At 61.9% G+C, this 18,872-nt stretch overlaps 1 protein-coding gene across 2 annotated transcripts in view; it reads right to left on the reverse strand.

Moving 5' to 3' along the window:
• Positions 1 to 18,777, reverse strand: part of AR (androgen receptor) — a 35,248-nt gene extending 16,471 nt beyond the window's left edge. The window contains exons 1-3 of one of the 2 annotated variants that reach the window (XM_026054664.1): positions 18,065 to 18,777; positions 17,907 to 18,025; positions 7,625 to 7,776 (exon numbers count right to left, since the gene is read on the reverse strand). In XM_026054664.1, the coding sequence (XP_025910449.1) occupies positions 7,625 to 7,776; positions 17,907 to 18,025; positions 18,065 to 18,754 (961 nt within the window). In that variant the 5' untranslated portion in view covers positions 18,755 to 18,777. Of the gene's footprint in view, positions 1 to 7,624; positions 7,777 to 17,906 lie in introns of both variants that reach the window. The other variant, XM_026054663.1, reaches the window with a different exon arrangement.
• Positions 18,778 to 18,872: the final 95 nt, after the last annotated feature.

Here is an 18,872-nt window from a genome sequence, read left to right on the forward strand (position 1 = left end):
GGAGCGGGGACGTGAGCCAGAGCAGGACGAGCAGAAATGGCCTCCAGGCCTCCCAGCCAAGGACCCACCAAGCTCCTACCAAAGCCAAGCTCATATTTCTGCGCTGGCTTTGTGGTGTCTTTCCAAAAATACCTTTCCGCTTTCGCCACTCTGCAGCCTCCAGCACGAGGCTGGAAGTCGGGGCCTGCTTCCCAACGTGCCTCTTCCTCAGCTGGGAAGCAGATGCCGGGAGCTGCCGGAGCAGCTTCCAGGCCAGCAAACAGACACCCTTCCTCCCCCCACTCTTCCTCCTCCTGCACCCAGGATGGGGATGCAGGCAGGTGACGGAGGGCGCCGTTCCTCCCGCGCAGCGGCGCTGCCTCCTTCCTGGCCGGCAGCACCCGCAGGGTCCAACACGGAGCCAGCAGCAACACCGGCACCAGTGGCACCAGCGCCCAGTCCTGCACTCGCCTGGCCGGGACCAGCCGGGGCACCTGCCACCGGAGCAGCACCTTCCTGCTGCTTACAGAGCAGGAGAGCGGCCACCGGGGTGATATTTATCCTGATTTCACCTGATTTTCTTTATGGCCTCATTCTCTGGACACGCCAAGAGGAAACTTTCCTTCCTGACTCGTAATTAGTTTCCCTGTCAAGTCTAAGCACGTTTCCGGGATCAGGGTTTATCTGATGTTTTGCACTGCTCCAGACGAAGCCCGCTCTCACCTAACGGCAGCGTGGTGCACGTTTCGGACTGTGCAGAGGCAGGCGATGGGAGACCAGCCCGCACCCCCCGGGCCCTGCGCGTGTTCTGCAGCGAGCGCCGGCTGCAGCAGCGCGAGCCGCAGCGCGGGGCGAGGTGCCGCTCCTCCAGCACAGCACCCGCCACCGTCACGTCAGCCCCACGCCCTGCTTCCCACCGCCCCCCGCTTCCCAGCTACGTTCCCGCTGCTCCGGGAGCTCCTGCTGCTCCCGATCCCAGCGGCGCGGACGCCGTGTCCCGGGTGCCCAAGTTCCCGCAGGCTGCACCGCGCCGGAGCTTCCCGAACTGCTCCCATGGCTCCAGGCCACCAACATGCGACACCCCGAGCCCTTGAGCGCCGTTCCCACGTGCGCCACTCCGAGACCCTCTCCCTTTGCTCATTAACAGCGTCGAGGACACGCAGAGAAGCCTCCAAAGCAGAGATTACACCAAGTCACAGGAACACAAGCACCTTCCTCCTTTTCAGCACTTTATTGAGAGGGATGAGTAATATTCAACTTCAGCGGAAACTGGGTCACCGGCAGCTATTTCTGTGCTAGGAAAGCGGGTGCCGAGGCCGCGCTCTCGCTGCTTGACCTCTTTGCAGGCACATGCCGAGTGGGAGTGGGTGCTCTGCTCCATGCACCACGCGGAGAGCAGGAGCCCAGGCTGCTTTGGCTAAGGAAGGGCCAAACCAAGGCCTAGATCTAGACCAAGACCCAGACCAAGATTAAGACCAAGACCAGGACACAGGTGCCATCCTGAGCTCCATCCCATGGTGCCCCACAGCACCATCCCTCACGGCACCCACAGCCTCCACATGGGCAATGGGTTCAAGCTGCAGGAACACAGCAGGTCTCCTGTGGTTCTTCAGCAGGGGCACCAAGGGCAGCAGGCGCAGAGCTTTCTTTGGGGTTAGCAGCACCGGGAGCCGCTTCTCGCACTGCTGAGAAGGCAGGGAGACAGATCCACCTGGAAGCGCCGGGCTGCCTCAAGGCTTGCCTGCTCTCTGAGCATTGTCCTCGCAAACGGGCACATTCAAAACCCTCCGCTGCCCTCTGCGTCCTTGCCCGCAGCCCAGCTGGGCACCAGCTTTTCCAGCGGCCCCCGTGCCCAGGGTCACGGCAGCGCTGCTTCCTGCCTCCAAAAGCCACATTTCCACCCCAAGACGCTGCTTGTGAGCAGCGCTCACGTGGCTGGCACTGCACAAGCGAACCCGGAGTTCAGGCTAAGCCCACGGGGAGGAGGGAGATGGCAAAACCCGGCTCAGCTGAGCCAAGGTGAGAGCCACAAGCGCCACGCGCCGCCACAGCGGCCACTGCACACAACGGCCCTTGGAGACCAAGAACCGTTTCCTACGCAGAGCACTTTTTAAATGTCACCATCATTTACTCTCTTCATCTAAGAAGAAGCTGACAAATTTGCAATCAACTGTTCTTTATTTAAAGTAAAATGCATTATTTTCTCTTTTATCGAGTGTAACGCTGGAATGATTTTTTCCCTCCTTTACATCCAGCACAGAATTGAGATGTTTGAGATACTACTTGTAAGCAGAGGCTGCAGCTCTGCAAACAGGTCTGGCTTCACGCACGTTCCCCTGCTAGACCCAGCAGTCCAGCTCTCTGCACAACCAGCTACTCTGTCCTCGCCACATCTGTTTTCCAAAACCACTTCCTTACCGAGAGCAGTCCTATTGACATCTTACAGTGTCTCTTTTTCTACGCACACAGGAAAAACCAAATAAGTTATTTTATCAGGTTTCAGAATTTAAAAAAAGACTGAGCTAGTCTAAACAGCCCTTACCTACTTATCTAATTCTGCTTCCTGGAATTTAGCAAGCTGTGGCGATTGATCACACATCAAGGAAAGGTTGCGCTCATTCTGAAACCACGCAGAAGATAACTGGCAACAATAAGCAATACTTACGCTAAATTGCCTCCTCTTTGCAAAAACAGCAGTGTTTGCTATTTAATTTTTTTTTTTTTTTTGCAGCACCAGGGCAATGAAAACATGGAGGAGAGACAGAGATGGTGCCGGCTGGAGTGTCCCGCTCCAGCGAGGAGCGCCGAGCTCCGGACAGGAGCCCTCAAAGCAGCGGGAAGCTCCAGCCCCACTGTCCAACCCTCCCGAGCTGCGGGTCGCACACGGGATGCTGCTTGGTGCCCGGAACGCCCACCCTGGGACATCCCTCTTGGATGTAGCTGGAGAAGATGCTCTCCTCCTCCACAGCCCCGACCATGCCCCAGGTCCCGGGGATAGACCGGGCCACGGAGGCACTCGGGCTCCTGCTCTGCGGGAGTGCAGGAAGCATCGCCGCAGATGCCACCTCTGCGCTCTGGGACGTGCTGCCATCCATCCGGACACCTCCATCCCCTCCCTTCAAGCTGGCGCTGGGCAGAAAGGGGCTCTGCACCCCGAGCCAGGCTGAGCTCGTCCCCGGAGAGCGGGGGGACGTCGGGAGCAGCACGGGAAGAGAAGAGCAGCTCTGTGTTCCCGGCTGCAAGTCAGGCTCTGCAGGGACGGCCGGGCGGCTCAGCGCGCAGCAGTTGCTCAAGCACGAGCCTGTTGCCACATGAAGAGCTGTGCCTAGTGCAGCAGCCTCCTCCAGAGCGCACCGCGATCTGCGCCAACATCTGCAGCAAGATTTACAGCCCTATGTGGATGTGAAAACCCATTAAATACCTTTTCGATGAGTGATCATATCCTCATGTTTCAAAGCATAAACCAAAATCTAACTGCTGGGAATAAGGCAGAGCGTCTTGACAGAGCAAATGCTCAGCCCAGAATCACAGGCATCTGCCCATTTTCTAGCACTTTCCTTCAAACATCCAGCACCAGCTGCCGTCATGAACTGGGATATGGCAACGGCGGAGTCTACCAGTTAGATACTGGGACTGCTTTACAGCTCCTCGCCCATGTTCCATTAGAAGCAGAGAACAAAACTATTTGGCTTTAGGATCCCGCAACAAGCCACTATTAATAAACCATCCTTGCAAAGCCGTTTTGCTAAGAGCCACCCCTAGTTACTCATCAGGCATTTCCAGCACCGCCGGGGACCGCGCAGTGCCGGGCGCCCCGAGGACCAGGCACCCGCTGCAGCACGGGAAGGGGCTCCAGCAACGAGGGTCCATCGGCAGCCGCGGGAGCGCAGCGGGACACGGGGAGCAGCCCCGGGAGCTGGCTCACTGACAGCGGCTCCCAACGGGAAGCAACCTGGCAGTGAGAGGCTGCACAAGCCAGGGAAGTCTGCAAGCTGCAAAAACAACCACCCGCGTATGCAAACTTAAACATCTATTTTAAAGAAACTTAAATCCAATGAGCAATAACATTGGAACTGTTTGACCCTCTGGCAATAAGTCAATACCATCATGTTTTCGCTCACCAACTCATTCAAAGCCAAAATGCCCTCCTTGAGCTCCAACCAAGGCCACGTCTGCCTCTTCACACACTAAAAAGAAAACAGGATCATTTGCTTAAGTGACAAGTGAAGCAGCGGCCACCAGAACCACACAGAGAGCTCATCGCAGGATGGCTGAGGTTGGAGGGCACCTCTGGAGGTCACCTGGTCCAAGCCCTGCTCGGGCTCACACGGAGAGGCAGCTGCTGACCAGGTCACCCAAAGGGAAGCACCGCTGTGATGGATGGAGCCATCTGCAAGGCAAGTTAGCAAGAACACTTTCTGCAGACCCTTTTACACACGGTCAGATAGGACAGCAGAAAGAGAAGGCATTTTAAAACCTGGTGATGTCCTCTGGAATCCATCCCTTTAAGCTTGCCATCATCTTGAGACCCAGCAAGAAACTGTTGAGTTGCCCCTAAAACACTGCTCTGCAGAATCCGGGGCTTGTCAGAACGCAGATCAGCAGGTCCACACGACCACCAGAACCTGGTGCCCATCTACCACGTCCACGTTGGGGCTGAGCGGCACGGCAGGGCTTGCAGCTCACCCACACGCAACCTGCTCTTGGAGAGCCCCCAAAGCCACACACCCCGCAGGCTGGGGACAACTGCATATTCACGTCTTTCCTAGTAACTGTTCCAGCATCTTGTTGGAAGAACTGGTTGGACTTGAACTCGCAAATAAAAAAAAACCCTCTTAAGCTTCCCTGAATCACTGCCAGAGAAGTGCAATATTATATCCGATAAAAAATATAAAAAATAGGGAAACCATGAGTCGAGCTGCTCTCTCTTGCCTATGAGGCAGTGTGTTTGTTTTGCTCTCCAGTCTGCTGCCCGTCGCCTCTCCCACCCTTTGGAAGATGTTGGTTTGCATGAAAACCAGGAAAGGAAAAAAAGGCAGAAGGAACAGGTTCCTTTCTTATCTGTGAAGCTTTTGGAAACATTTTACAACTGCAGGTCAAAAGGTGCCCTAAGGTTTTCAGGGATCCATTTTATAGACTTTAAAACCTAGGAACACACCGAAATACCAGCTTTTAAGACTGTTCCTCATCATGAGGAAGGAAAGGTCTGGCTGGAAAATCACCAAGAATAAGACAGAAAATCATCACCTACCATTACCCTGTGTTCACTTTTTACAAATGAGTCTGATTTACTGCCTCCTTTCCCCAAAAAGCTATTCCCTTGCACCTCAGGGTAACATAAGAGGCAATCCAAAGCTCCCTAGCTGTAATTATTCAATACATAAAATACATCTACACTGCATTTCATTGCCAAAGGCTCAGAGGCACAAACCCATGAAGAGTTTTGCCTTTGTCTACACCCCATGACAATGCTAAATCCAAAGATACTGTTCCCTATTAATTTCTTTATAATACTCATTCAAATCACGCCCCAAATCAAGAACCCAGCTAGGAAAGCAGAGATGGGACAAATAAAAGCAGGTCTGCACAGTTGAGCACAGAGGCGTGGCCCCCAGAACTAAATCCTGTGACCCAGAAGAGTGGGATGGGGGAGCGTTTCCAAGCCCCGGCTCCTCCTCTCGCCGTCTCCGTTGGCTTTCGCGGGCCCTGCACCATCGTGTCGCTGTCCCGCTGGGCGCGCGCAGCCGCGGTGTCCCCTGCACCAGCGGTGCCGCCGCCTTCCCGGGCTCCCGGCACCCCGGCTGCCACGTCCTGCTTGCTCAAGAGGGCAGATTCTTCTAAAGCTGCACCCAGACCACCCTGCTGAGATCTGCTCCCCTGCAGATGTTTCCACCCGAGGAGGAAGCAAGCTGCTGCGAGCGGTCCCCGTTTGCACGGGTGCTCCGTGCAGGCAGCTCCGACGTGCTGTGCAAGAGCAGCCGTGTCCGGCATCACCACCCGACACAGCCCTCGGCAGCTCGTCCCACCAAGGCGGCCAGGGCTCCCTCGCTGAAAATCAACAGGAACCAGCTGACTGAGGCTTGTTCTTTACCCTGGCTGCACCGCAATCCACTGGCCTTGCCCAGGGCTGGAACATGGCACAGACACACGCCTGTAAATGATTTACTTGGGGAAACATGCCTGACCTAGCATCCTTTAACGCTATTAGCATGGCAAGTGGAGGTTTTGGGTGTAAAGGTGCCCTGTGGTCCTGCCTGATGCTCCAGACCTCCATGCAGTATGTATGATGCACCAAGGAAAACAAAGCTCGGAAAATGGACCCAGTTCTGGAACTAGCGCAGAGGCAGCTCCGGCAGAGGCAGGCGAGACCCCACGGTGCTGCAGCAATGAATCAGCTCGCACCAAGCCGGGCAGGCCCCCGTTCCTGGCTGCCCCACGCCCTCCGCCTCACTGCCCTGCTCCGCTCTGCAGCCCTGCAGAGCACCCGTGGGACCCGCGCGTGCACAGGGCGGCACCCGCGGGACCCGCGCGTGCACAGGGCGGCACCCGCGGGACCCGCGCGTGCACAGGGCGGCACCCGCGGGACGAGGGGACACCCGCGGTGCGGTCGGGCAGGGACCAAGGCCCCGAGGGCCAAGGCCAGGCCTGTCCCCAGTGGCGGCCGCGCTGCCTCCCTCTCCCGGGGCTGCCACAGCCACCACACTCGCGTCTGGGTTGGACACTCTGCTGCGCTGAGAAGTCCCTGTTACCCACAGGAGAATTGCGATTTGTATTGGTCGAATGCTGCAGAAAACAAGTCAGAGGTGTGATTTACGAGCATATTATATTACTGGACAGTTAAGCTTCCACAGCAAACAGTCTCACTCTGCTGCCAAGGAATCGTAATTCTTACATGTACTTATAAAACCTGAAATTATTGACCCACCAGCCTAAGAAAAGAACTGGACTCACTCCTGCCATACTCTAATTACCAAGGAAAGACGACGCAAAGGCCGTGTCGGCGGGGCCGGGCACCCGGGTCAGACCGGGCTCGGGGCGCCCACGCAGGCTGCCGAGGGCCGGCCCGGGACGCGTGGGGCAGACGGCCGGGCAGAGAGACACAGCAAGGAGCTGCTGCCTGGATGGCACCGAGGGCAACGAGCCTCTGCACGGCAAGCGGGACAGGGACAGCCCGGGACTCAGCTCCACGAGGGCTGGGGGGCGTTTAGGGAACCCTGGAGGGTTCTCAATAGGAAAAGCGGGCCGAATGGAGCCGAATGCGGTCACTCGGATAATCAAACATGGAAAAGCACTGTGGTAGGGCACACAGTTTGGGCTACCTTTTTGAGGGCAATCTACAACATGGAACAACAAACATAGGTCAAAGAAATCGGTTTGTTCATGAAGTCTCTCCTTTAACATTTGCCCCTTGGACCTTAGACCCAGCACACTTGTCCCTACCCCTCCAGCCCTGGTCTCCCTGGCTTGGCAGGCTCCCCAAAGCAGGCAAGGCCGCCTAACGTCAACGGGAGCAAAACCCACCGCGACGCGGCAGAGCCTGCGGTGCTCGTGCGTTCACTGCCCCTCTGCTAGCGGAGAGCTCGCGTGGGCACCACGCGCTGCTGGCCGGGCCGGGGCCACCGGCGCCGTCCTCGCCGTGCGTTACCTTCTGCGGCCCGTTTGAAGAAGACTTTGCAGCTGCCACAAGTGAGGGCTCCGTAGTGGCACCCGGACGCCTCATCACCACAGATCAGGCAGGTCTTTTGAGGTGGGAAGTAATAGTCAATGGGCAGGACGTGTTCGCAGCCAGGATCCAACCTGCGGGGCAGAGCAGAGAGGGTGGCAGAGGCGTCAGTGAGGCGGCCAAGAGCAGCGGCGGTGCTTGGGAGAGCGGGGAGCGACGCGATGCACACAGCCTGGCCAGGAATGAGGGACCCCGTGTGGTGCTGCCCTCGTGTAGGGACCCCGCACAGCCCTCGCGGAGGGACCCCGCTCGGCTCCGCTCCCCCTCGCACAGGGACCCCGCGCAGCCTGACACTCATGTAGGGATCCCACTCTGCTCCGCTCCCCCTCGCGCAGAGACCCCGCTCGGCTCCGCTCCCCCTCGCACAGGGACCCCGCGCAGCCTGACACTCATGTAGGGATCCCACTCTGCTCCGCTCCCCCTCACGCAGGGACGCCGCTGGGCCAGTCCTTGCGCACGGAGGCGGAGCGGGGCCTTGCACCGCCTGTCGAGCGCTGGCGCCCGCCGCTGCTCTGTGAACATGCCGGGGGGCTTCAGCGCGCCCCAGAAAGGGCCTTCCACGCTCAGAACACTACTCGATCCAGCCCCATTAAAGTCACTGTTGTCACTTCACTACAGACGGATTTATTGTTCTGTTTCTATTTTAAACTGCTTTCTACCAAGCCATCAGGCTCCCTTACGTCACTCTGCTTTTTGCTTCCCTTCTTGCTGGTTTTCTGCCCGTTCCCTCTTTGCGCACCCGGCAACGCTGTGCTGAGCGTTCCTCTAGCGCACTGTCCATGCAAGTGGCTCCTAAATCAAGCCAGAGAGCTCTGCTGAGGACGCAGCACATTCGCTGTGAACGTGTCCATTCCCGTGCCCAGAGCTGGGACCGCGGCCCCCGCCGGCCCCGCGCAGCACGTTGGGCACCGTCGCCAGGACCCCTCCGCGCATCCCCGCGCGCGGCCAGCGAGCGCAGGAGCCCAGTCCAGAGCTGCAACGCGCAGGAGCTGTCACATAATAATCAGAATTAACTGCTGGCAGCGGCTCGCTGTGGATTATTTAGCTTCATATTTTCCACTCATCAGCTCAGGAGCCCAAAAGAGCCATTTTTGTGCTTTTCACGCCGAGAAGCTGCGAGCGCGGGCAGGCTGGGAAGCGGCTCCTGTGGCCGAGATGCCGACCCACGGGGCCGGGGGTCCCGGGGAGCAGCACGGAGGGCATGCTGCAAACCGGCCGCTCCTCCCACCCCGCAGGGCGCTGCGCTCACCGCTCTATCTACCGTTCGTGCGAGCAAGCCTCTCTTTCTCCAATACTCTAACCACGAAAGTAAAGCACAAAGCGGTGCTGTTATTGTGAGATCAAAAACGAGATTCCTCTCTGTCTCCGATCTTGCTGCCAGCTGCATCCTCCACGAGTGCAGCTTTCTTGCATTTCTCACCCTAGAGCTGGGCAGATTCTGCCTAAATTTTAGGTTAATAACAGGAGCAACAATTTTATCCTCTGCTCTAAGGAATATTTCTGAGGGTCTTTGCATCTTTTTAGCAGCAGCATCAATCAGAACAAGTGACTCATCTACAGAGGCCACTGAACTATCTTCCCCCGACAGTCTCCATTTCCAAGGCTCTTCCTGGACTCTTGATTACACGGAGGAAACACGGCCTGCAGCAGCCTATCTATCTGCCCCAGGTCGCGCGTGCCCCGCTGCCACAACCCCCCCCCCATCTGCTCCCCCGGCCCCCCATCCCGGCAGGCGCCGTCCCCCCCGGGCGATGCCGCTGCCCCATCTGCACGAGCACCCCGCACTGCAGGACCCACACGGCACTTCAGATGCTACCGAAAACACGGCTAAGAAATAACAGCGAGCAGGAAATAAAAAATTCTGCTAAAAATCTCTTATTTTCCAGCAATTTTTAAGCCCGCAGCCACAGCATCTCCCTCCTCTAATGGTGTTGTCTTTTTCCTCCTTTCCCTGTTACTGGACGTTTGGGAGCGATGGACTCTTGTCCCTTGGCGGGGTTTGCTCGCGCCCTTGCAGGAGCGCGTGAGTGGAGGCGGCCCCGGCGCGGCGGCTGCTCCCGGGCAGGGGCAGAGGCGCCCGCGGGCGCCGGCCGCCCCGCGCCCCGCGTGGCGAGTGTCACCTCGCCCGGGGACGCGAGGCGCAGAGATAGCGGCGCGCGCAGACACAACTCGCGCCGCGGGGACGTCAGGCGGTGCCGGCCCCAGCGCGCGCCCAAGGCCAAGGGCAGCCGCCCCGCGGAGCAAAACAACCTCTCGCCCCCCCGTCGCAGCAGCAGTTTGCTGTTGTTTCACTGCTGTGCTTGAAGTTAATTAGCGCAGCTTGCTTTAGCGAGGCACGCACGCCTTTTTCTGCACAGCAAGAGCAGTAATTTTGTAATTCGAGCCTGTTTGTCAATAGTTAATGTCACCAAACAGCCCAGATTTCACAACATGCCCAGAAAACCAAGGGCAACCTCGGAGAAGAGCAAAGTCGGCTGCTCCCCAGGGCTGGGGGGAGCTTCCACGTTAGCCATGAGGGGCCATCCCGCGGACGGGACGGGGCGCAGGGAGGCACCGCGCGCTCCCTCCCCGCCATGCAGACCGTGGCCCCGGGCAGGGGCTTCTCCCATCCCACCCGCTCCGAGACCGACCACCCTGCGGCCCCCGGCACCGGCAGCCGCTCGGCCACAGGCTCCGCTCCACAGCCCTCCGGGATAACGGGATAAGGGAGCAAGGAGCAGGCAGTTGCCGCCCCCTTGCTCCGCACTCCTTCCTGACCCATGCTGCAGCCACCACGGGGATTTTAGAGCAAACCACCCACCGACTGAACCGCGATGGCGCAGTTCTCCCCGGCATTAGCGCTTGCACCAGGGTGCCTGGCAGGATTTAGGTGCATCCTGGCCAACGTCCCTGCAACAGCCCTACAGGAGCAGTGCTCTAATCCCGGGACCAGCAGGTCTGGCTTTTGTAAAATCCCTCCTCTAGGATTTGTCTGGGCAGCCTCAGTGTCGCCCCTCGTGCTGCCCGCATCAGGGCTCAGCACCCTCGGGTGCCCCGCGCCCACCCGAGCACCCCGTGCTCTCGGGGTCTGTCAGCCCTGCACCCCTGTGCAGAGACACCCATCACCACCAGAACACACCCGCAGCCGCGACGACAGCCCCGCGCCGGTCACCCCAAGCGCAGTCGTATCTCAGATAACAGTGATGTTATCAGCAGTAAACACCACTTTTCAAAACGTTATCTTGTGCACATGACATTTGCTAATAAAATATTAAAAATAACGGGCTCAGTGTCAGCCGATGACGGGGCTCGGGCCTGGACAAGGAGCCGTGAGTCACACGTGGGCGCGGGGAGCCCCACAGGCCGCCCACGCCGCGGCTCCGCGGCCACCGGCTGCAGCGGGGCCGGGCGCACTGGGAAACCGCAGCACCCGAGCGCTCGGCGGCAGCACGCGGCCGAGGCTGTAACGAACACGCCGTCTGCCACAGCGCTTGCAGCGGTTTGTGCTGCAAACACGCAGCCCCCTGCGCTGCTTTCGCTCAGCTTTTCCTCACCATCCTTCATGAGGTTTCCAGACTGACCGTGCCCAGAGCTCGGCAGGGTGGGCAGTGTGGATGCAGCCACTGCAAACACACGGGATCTGCTTCTCCACTGGGCCCAAATAAACACCGGGACACGACAATGGGTTTTCCAAACAGACCTGGCAAGGGGAGCCCCAAAACAACGTCCCACTACTGGGAGCCGTCAGCTGAAGCCGGGCCGCTCCCCATGGGGATGTCCTGGTGACCACAGGCACCTGTGGCCTGCAAGGACAAGACCCTGGTGTTCCCGGGCCCCCCTGCTTACAGCACCCTGCTTACTCCCAAGGAGGCAGACCCTCTCGCACAACGCGCTCCAAGCTCCGTGGTGCCATGACAAGCTTTGCAGCCCTTGTCTCCCATTCCGACAGCAGCGAAGCTCAAGGGGACAGTGCCCAGCCACAGGCATCAGGCTGACAGGGACCCACTGCTGGCGCAGCCTGCGCAGGGGGTGGGCAGGACCCCGCGGGCTCCGAGAGCAGCTCCTTGAGGCGCCGGGCTCCGGCTGCCCCGCAGCGCCCGCCGGCCTCACCCATCAGTGTCCCCGGGACGGGACGGGGCTGCCTCGACCCCCTGGGGGGCGGCTGCTCTCCCACCACCCGGCCGCACTCACCGCCTTCGCTCGCCTTCCCGCTTCCATGACCTTGAGAGCTAAAACAGGAAAATCTGCTAAGGTAGCGCAGAAAGGAACCCATTGTGCATGGATCTAAGGCAGGGTCACGCCAAATTCCAGGCACAATCATAATTTATAATGGCAATCCCTGCCCAAATGGCTGTTCACTTCTCCAACACCTGCTCTCCAGGATGATGTTCCCTAAGGAATGCGCTCAACTCTTCTCCCTGCAAAACCTTTTTGTTTGGCAACAACGTGCGGCCTTGTCAAGAACGAGGTGGTTCTTAAATAAGCGCGGAAGGCCCTTTTGGAAAGGGGGGCTGTTAAGGGCCCGCGGGGGAAGCGCGTTTCGCTACGGGGCGATCAAAGAGCGCAGCCCGACCCGGCCCTCCCCTCCACTGCACAGCAAGCGGCACCCAACACCGCCTGGTTGTTAGATCCCAGCGAACGCGCCAGTTGTGATTTGTGCCAGGCTACATGCAAAGGGAAATACAAATTCAATGGAAATGAAAACATTTTAGAATTGTTTTTCTAGCAGACCAAGACTAAACGCTTCAGAACTGACTTGCCTGGCACACCACGCAGCGAATCAGGCCAAGGGAGGTTTGCAACAAGCTGCAAACTCTGCCCATAGGTCATGCACGAAGGGGTCTCCAAGGTTCGGGCAGCCATGAGAAACCCCTCCTGCTTTCCATAGGCTGGGATGAAACACAAAACATCCCCCTTTTCCTGGCCCTTCCATTGGGGAGCAGATCCCCTGCTGAGGGATCTGCATCCCAGCTGCAGGAGCAGCTGCTCTCCAGAGCCGCTCGGTTGCCCAGTCCTGGTCAACACTGCAAGGTCCCACCACGTCAGCGGGACTACAACCCACCTGCGGCTGTACCTTGTTTACCTCGGGTGGCTGTATTGGGCGCAGGTAAATCTCGGCTCCCACGTTCTTGCGCAAGGAGGAGCTCCCGGCCGCGCGGCGTGCAACACTGCTGAGCGCAGGCTCTGTTGAGCTCCAATAGCCCCTGGAGCGCCGCAGCCGCGCCGGGCACCTGCCTCCAGCCGGGGGGACGCAGCCCGCGAGGGGACACACACGGGACATGGCAGCGTCAGCCCGCGCCAGCGGCCACTGCTGCAACCCGGGCCGAGCGGGTTCTCTTTCAGACGTGTGTATGTCAGATAAAACCTCTGCAGAGACAGCTGCAAATATTCATATATAAAAAAAATTCTTCCGTTTATTTTGTCTGGAAAAGGGTCCGTGTGCAAAGCCTCTGCTGGACTCTCCTGGCAAAGCTCTTGTTTTCCAGGGCAGCCTCTGTGGCTCATGCAGCAACGCGACGTCCCAGGCACTCGGAGCGGGTCCCGAGAGGCCCCGTGGGGCAGAGACACCGAGCGCCCCGCGACGTCCCCGCAGTTCCTCATGCGGCTGCGGCTCCCGACGCCTGCGCGCTCCGGGCAAGCGCGGCGCTCCGGCGCTCCTGCCCGGGCAGCAGCTCCTGCACTGCAGCCGCGGTGCAGGTGGGGCTTGGGCGATGCTTTCCCTGCACGGAAGGCCGCCCGGGAGGCACCTCTGCAGCACCAGAGCTCCTTGGAAAAGCTGGCGGGCAGAGCCCATGCAAGGGCAGCGGCCCCGCGCGCAGACGGCGCCGCTCGGCGGCTCGGCCGTGCGAGGAGCACCCCATGCTCGGCGCGGCTCCGGCCCCGGGCACTTCATGGCCGCCCGCGCGCCGAGCGCAGGGGCCACGGCACTAAATTTAGCCCTGAGCTCGGAGCGCTCCCGGCACGGGCGGCAGCTCAGGACAGGCCGAGGGCAGAGCCGGTGCTGGAGCATCCCGTCCTGCTGGGACCGCGGCTGCTCCCACCCATCCCAGCTGTGCTCTGCCCCACGGGACGGCTGGGATTCAGGGTCCCACGGGACGGCACCCCCCAGCTGCCTCCCATCCCAGGCGCATGCAGCACCCTGGGATAACCTCAGCCCCGGGACCCACAACCAGGGCCCCATGGGGCAACAGCCCCACTGTCCTGCCCAGACTCCTGCAGCACCTGGAGCTGCTGCCAGCACCACTGCAGCACCCACAGGACCCCCAGAGCACCCGTGTCCCGATGCACAACCCCATTCCCCAATGTCGGCACATCTGCACGCCCTGGATGTGGTGAACAGCAGGGCCCTCAGGAAGAGAAGCTGGAGCCACCGCAGGCACCTCGGCCAGAAGAACTTCCCAGCGCACGGGGGGTGTGAAACGGGACCAGGACGGAAGAGAGGGGGAAGCAGCGACTGCGCAGGCAGCCCCATGAGGCTGGCGGGAAGGCCGGGACGCAGACGGGAGCAGCAGGATGGGGCTTGGGCCAGAGGTGCCACCCAGGAGGCGACCATGGACACCCCCCAGCACAGACCAGGCTACCCACAGCTCCTGTGTCCGTCCCAGCACCCCCCAGCAGCAGCACGAGGAGGAGGAGGAGGAAGGCCGCCGATAGGAATGCTCGTCCCGCTCCGTTCTCAGCGCCGGCCAAGGTCACGGCGCTTTCCCTGCCGCTCCCGATCAACAGAGCGGCCGGCGCCGCCGCCGAGTCCAGCAGCCAAACGGCTGGAGGGCTGGGAGAGGACGGCAGGGAAAGAGGAAAGCACCACCCTGGTGAAGACAGGGCCCCTGCGGCCCTCGCAAGGCCCCTCGCAGGGGCTGCAAGGAGAGGAGCAGAGCCCAGGGCCCCCGCACGTCCCTGCAGATCCGGGAAACGCACTTGGGAGCCCCGTCCGGGGAGATCCCGTGGGACGTGGGAGCAGCAGTGCCCACATGAGCCGGCCCCGCGAGGGGGACGTGCCACACGAGCACAAGCATCGCTTGCCAAACGTCACCTCCTTGCATCCGTCGCCTCCTCAAAGCCTCTCCCTGCACCAATACTGCCTGCACACTGAAAACCCTGCGCCTTGGAAACACCAAAGCCCAAGAACATTTCCCTGGTCAGCAGTGCAGCCCAAAATGCAGCGTCCCTAACCCGGCGGGTGCAGGGCCAGATTCACCCTGCAGGGCCACGGGGCAGGATGGAACCACTTGCTGCCCATCTCCACTGCTGCCCTTCCCGGGATGGGGTGGATGGGGTCCCCCAGTGCCACCACAGGGTGCAGGGCAGAGGGGTCCCGCTCACCGCGACACCACGGGCCGGGTCGGCCGGAGCTGTCACCTCCCGCCCCACGCGGCGCCCGCCGGGACACTGCCTTCCTGCCCTCTCCTCATTCACAAACAGACCGAGTGTTTGCGCCTTCCTTCCCCAGACCCCGCGGCAGGGCACAAAGGCCCCACTACTGTCATCACAGGCCAGGCACAGCCACCACATCGGCCCTGCCCGCGCACAGGAACATCCCCGAACACATCGAGAAGTGAGCGCAGCTGCTGGCCATCGCTGCAGAAGCCCCAAAGCTGCCGTCTACAAAACAAGGCGGTCAGGAAAGCAGCCCCGCTGACCACGGGGCACCGGGTGCCACATGCGGACACAACGTGCCCCAAAGACGCTGCTGCTCCCAGCAGCAATGGGGCGTCGGGACACCCCAGCTCCACGGGATGAAGCGGGAAGAGCCACGCTCCCCAGAGAGGAACCACCAACGTGGCACGGGTTCCGGATGAAAAAGTAGCGGGAAGGGAGGCTGGAGGGTCGGGCTTGTGGCAGCGCTTCTGCCCGCACGGCTCCTCTTCAGGGCACTGCCACGGGCTGGGGCTGCGGGCAGAGGGGCAGCAGGGCTGGCCCCAGCCCAGGAGCAGGGCTGGATGCCGTGGGAGGCGCCGCCGCTCCGGGTGTCAGCCCTGTCCCAGCTCGTGCAGCTCCGCGCCCGCCCGCCCTGCACCTTCCCGCCGAGCCCCATCGCTCCCTTAGGAGGACAACAACCACCTCCATGACGGATGGTCCTGCAGCCCAGAGAGCAGGGACAGCGGGAAGCGCCGCCACCACCACCCCGCGACGCATGGGCAGGGACGGCCGCCCACGAAGCCCTGCCGCTTGTCCCATTGCCGCAGCACTTCCTTCAGCCCCAACCATGCATGCGCTTCTGCGCTTCAATCTTCAATTAAGACTGCAGCCTTCAATGTACCACATAATACATTCTTATCCTTAAAGCAGCTCGTTAGCCGCCTCGCCGATCACAGGCGGCAGTTGTGCAATAAGGGGAGCGCAAGGACAAGGGCTGCGGAGCCGCTCGCTTGCCCGTCGCGGGGCCACGTTGGCAACCCAGCCGCACGCGCCAAACTGCCCCGGGCGGGCGCTGCCCGTGGCCGCACACAACCCTCGCCTGCACGAGCGGCGGCACCCGCGGGGCCGTCGGCCCTGCCAGCGGGGCCGAGACCCGAGGGGCTGCGAGCGGCTCGCGCGGCGCTGCCCCGGTTCGCGCGCCGCGCTCGGCCGCTCTTAACGGGCAGCGCGTTGCAGGGCGAGCAAACAAATACACCCAGCAGCGGTTAAACTGCACAGCTCTGTCTGACCTCGGAGGAGCCTCCTGCTCGCAGGGAGCATTTTAAAGCCATCAGTGAGTGCGGGAGGGATGTGAGCTCCGTCGCTCACTCAGAGCGATGCAGCGTTCAGGGCACAGGCAGCAGGCTCCGAACCGCCGCTCTATCCAACGCACTGAGTCCTGCTGTTGTCACCTACCAGGCACTGTGGGTGCTCCGAACGCCACTTTTCCAAGGGAAACGAGGGCTGAGCCCACACAGTGGGCACAGAGAAGGCGCTGCCCGCGACAGCAAGGGAGACACCCTGCATCTCGAAAGTGAAACCCAGGCAAGATCAGTTTGCTGCCCAAATCCACCCTCCGACTGCTTGCCAGCCACCACAAATGTAGTTCTGCTTTCCTAGCAAAATAGCCCCTATTCCAAAGCAGACCTGCTGCAGGGACCTCACCCCCAGGTAGGACACTGCAGGACTGAGCCTTTTGCCACCAAAATCCACAGCAGCAATTGCCAATATCGGGATAGCGAAACTTCTCCAGCTCTACACAGCCCTGCTGCAGCCACGCTGATTGCAACAGGTTTGAACACAGGCTCTGGAGGCGCACGACACAATTTCTTCCATTGCTACATTCGTAAATCAGGCTCATTTTGACCTTTCTTTCCCTTCACCTCATTTTTCTCAAAGTCCTCAGCTTCTCTGCGTGGCACCCAGCTAGTTCTTGCAGGGAAGGCAATTACTACGCAGCGCAAATGAGAACACCAGTATCAGAGGCGGCAGAACCAGCAGGGAGGCGCAGGCGGGTCCCGCTCGCCCTGTGCTGCTTTCGGGGCTTCGCAGCCGCTCCGCACACCGCAGTGCTCACCACAGAACGTCGGGGCAGGTGGGACAGACGGAGCCAAAGCTGACGCGCACAGCTGGGCGCCCAGCAGGTCTCCTGCGCTCCAAAGGAAAACCCTCCGGCAGCACGTTCCCAATGCTGGTCTCCAGCAGCTGCAGCGGCTCCAACAGCAGCGCCCTTGCTGTGATACCCTAAAAACTGCAGGAACCCAGAGCCTGAGACCCTGGGCCCAGTTTTGCAGACCAGCAGCCCCTTGCTCAGGGTTCATGCTAGCCCACAAGCCCATCAAGAAAACCTGCCTTCCGTACCGTGCTTTTCCTCAAGCACCTAAACGTTTCCTGCAAACCAATTTCCTCCAAACCCACAATACACATGGGGACCTGGGCACCCGCTGTGTGTTACCCCAGGGCCACACACTCTCTAAAAGCCCCCCCCAGCACCCCCGCGGCCGCTGCCCCCGCCGGTTCTGCTGCTCCCCGCGGCCTCAAGGAGCCGGTGGCCCTGCGCAGGGCGGCAGGACGGGGCGGCCCCGCGCCACTTCCCACGGCCCCGGGCGCCCCGGCAGAGCCGCGGGACCCACCGGCCGCACGGAGGGACAGAGGGAGCGGTCGCGGCGCCCGCCCGGGGCCGCTCAGGGTCGGCAGGAGCCGAGGGGGGCCGGGACAGGAGCGAGGGAGCTCGGGCTCCGTCAGGAGCAGGTGCCGCTCGGGACCTGGTGCCGCCCGGGGTTCGCGGCCCCCCGGGGGTCGCTCCGCGGGCTCCGCGCTCACTCACCGCACGTCGCCGTAGGCGCCCGCGTAGGCGTCGCCCCAGGGCGCGAGCTCGCTCTTGATGCAGGCGGCGGCGGCGAAGGGCGCCCGCGGGAACCAGCCGTCGGGGGGCAGCTCGGCGGGCTCGGCGGGCGGCGCGGCCGGGCGCGCGCAGGCGAAGGCGCCGCCGGGCGGCTCGGCGCACGGCCCGTACAGCTGCCCCTCGTCCGCGAAGAAGGTCGGCCAGGGCGGCGCGGGCCCCGGGCCCGGCCCCGGCGCGGGCAGCTCGGCGCCGAAGCGGCACGCGGCCGCCCAGCCGCGCTCCAGCGCGCCCTCCAGCTTGACGCGGGCGGGCGGCCCGGGCCGGGCGGGCGGCTCGGCGGGCGGCGGCGGCGACGACGCCCGGAACAGCGGCAGCGGCTGCACGTCGAGGGGCGGCTCGGCGCCCTTGCAGCCGGGGCGCGCGGCGAACATGCAGTCGTCGCGGGGCGCGGGCTCGGGGGGCGCCTCGAGCGCCTCGAGCGCCAGCCCCATGGAGGCCGACACGGCGCGGCAGAGCTCCTTGGCGCTCTCGCCCAGGAAGCCCTCCTTGGGCGGCTCGGGCTCGGGCGGCGGCTCGGGCAGCAGCGGCGGCGGCAGCGCCCCCGCCTCGCACAGCAGCTCCTTGAGGTCGGCGGCGCAGGCGGGGAAGGGGCCGCCGGGCGGCTCGGCGGGCGGCGGGCGCGGGCTGGGCGGGCCGGGCCCCGGCTCCGCGCGCGGCCCCGGTGCCTGGAAGGCCTCGCACACGCTCTGGAAGAAGCTCTGGAAGGCGCCGCGGAAGGTCCTGCCCGCGGGGCGCGGGTACACGCGCCCGACCCCCACTTGCACCTCCATGGCCGCTCCGCGCAACAGGCGCGCGCAGGGGAGCCCGCAGGAGCGGCCGCGCCGCCGCCGCCGCCGCTTTTAACGTTCCGCGTCGCCCCGGGAGCGCGGAGAGGCGGCGGGAGGAGGC

Source organism: Nothoprocta perdicaria, unplaced genomic scaffold (genome assembly GCF_003342845.1).
Source record: "Nothoprocta perdicaria isolate Ctin4 unplaced genomic scaffold, notPer1 scaffold_124, whole genome shotgun sequence".
NCBI classification, from domain to species: domain Eukaryota; kingdom Metazoa; phylum Chordata; class Aves; order Tinamiformes; family Tinamidae; genus Nothoprocta; species Nothoprocta perdicaria.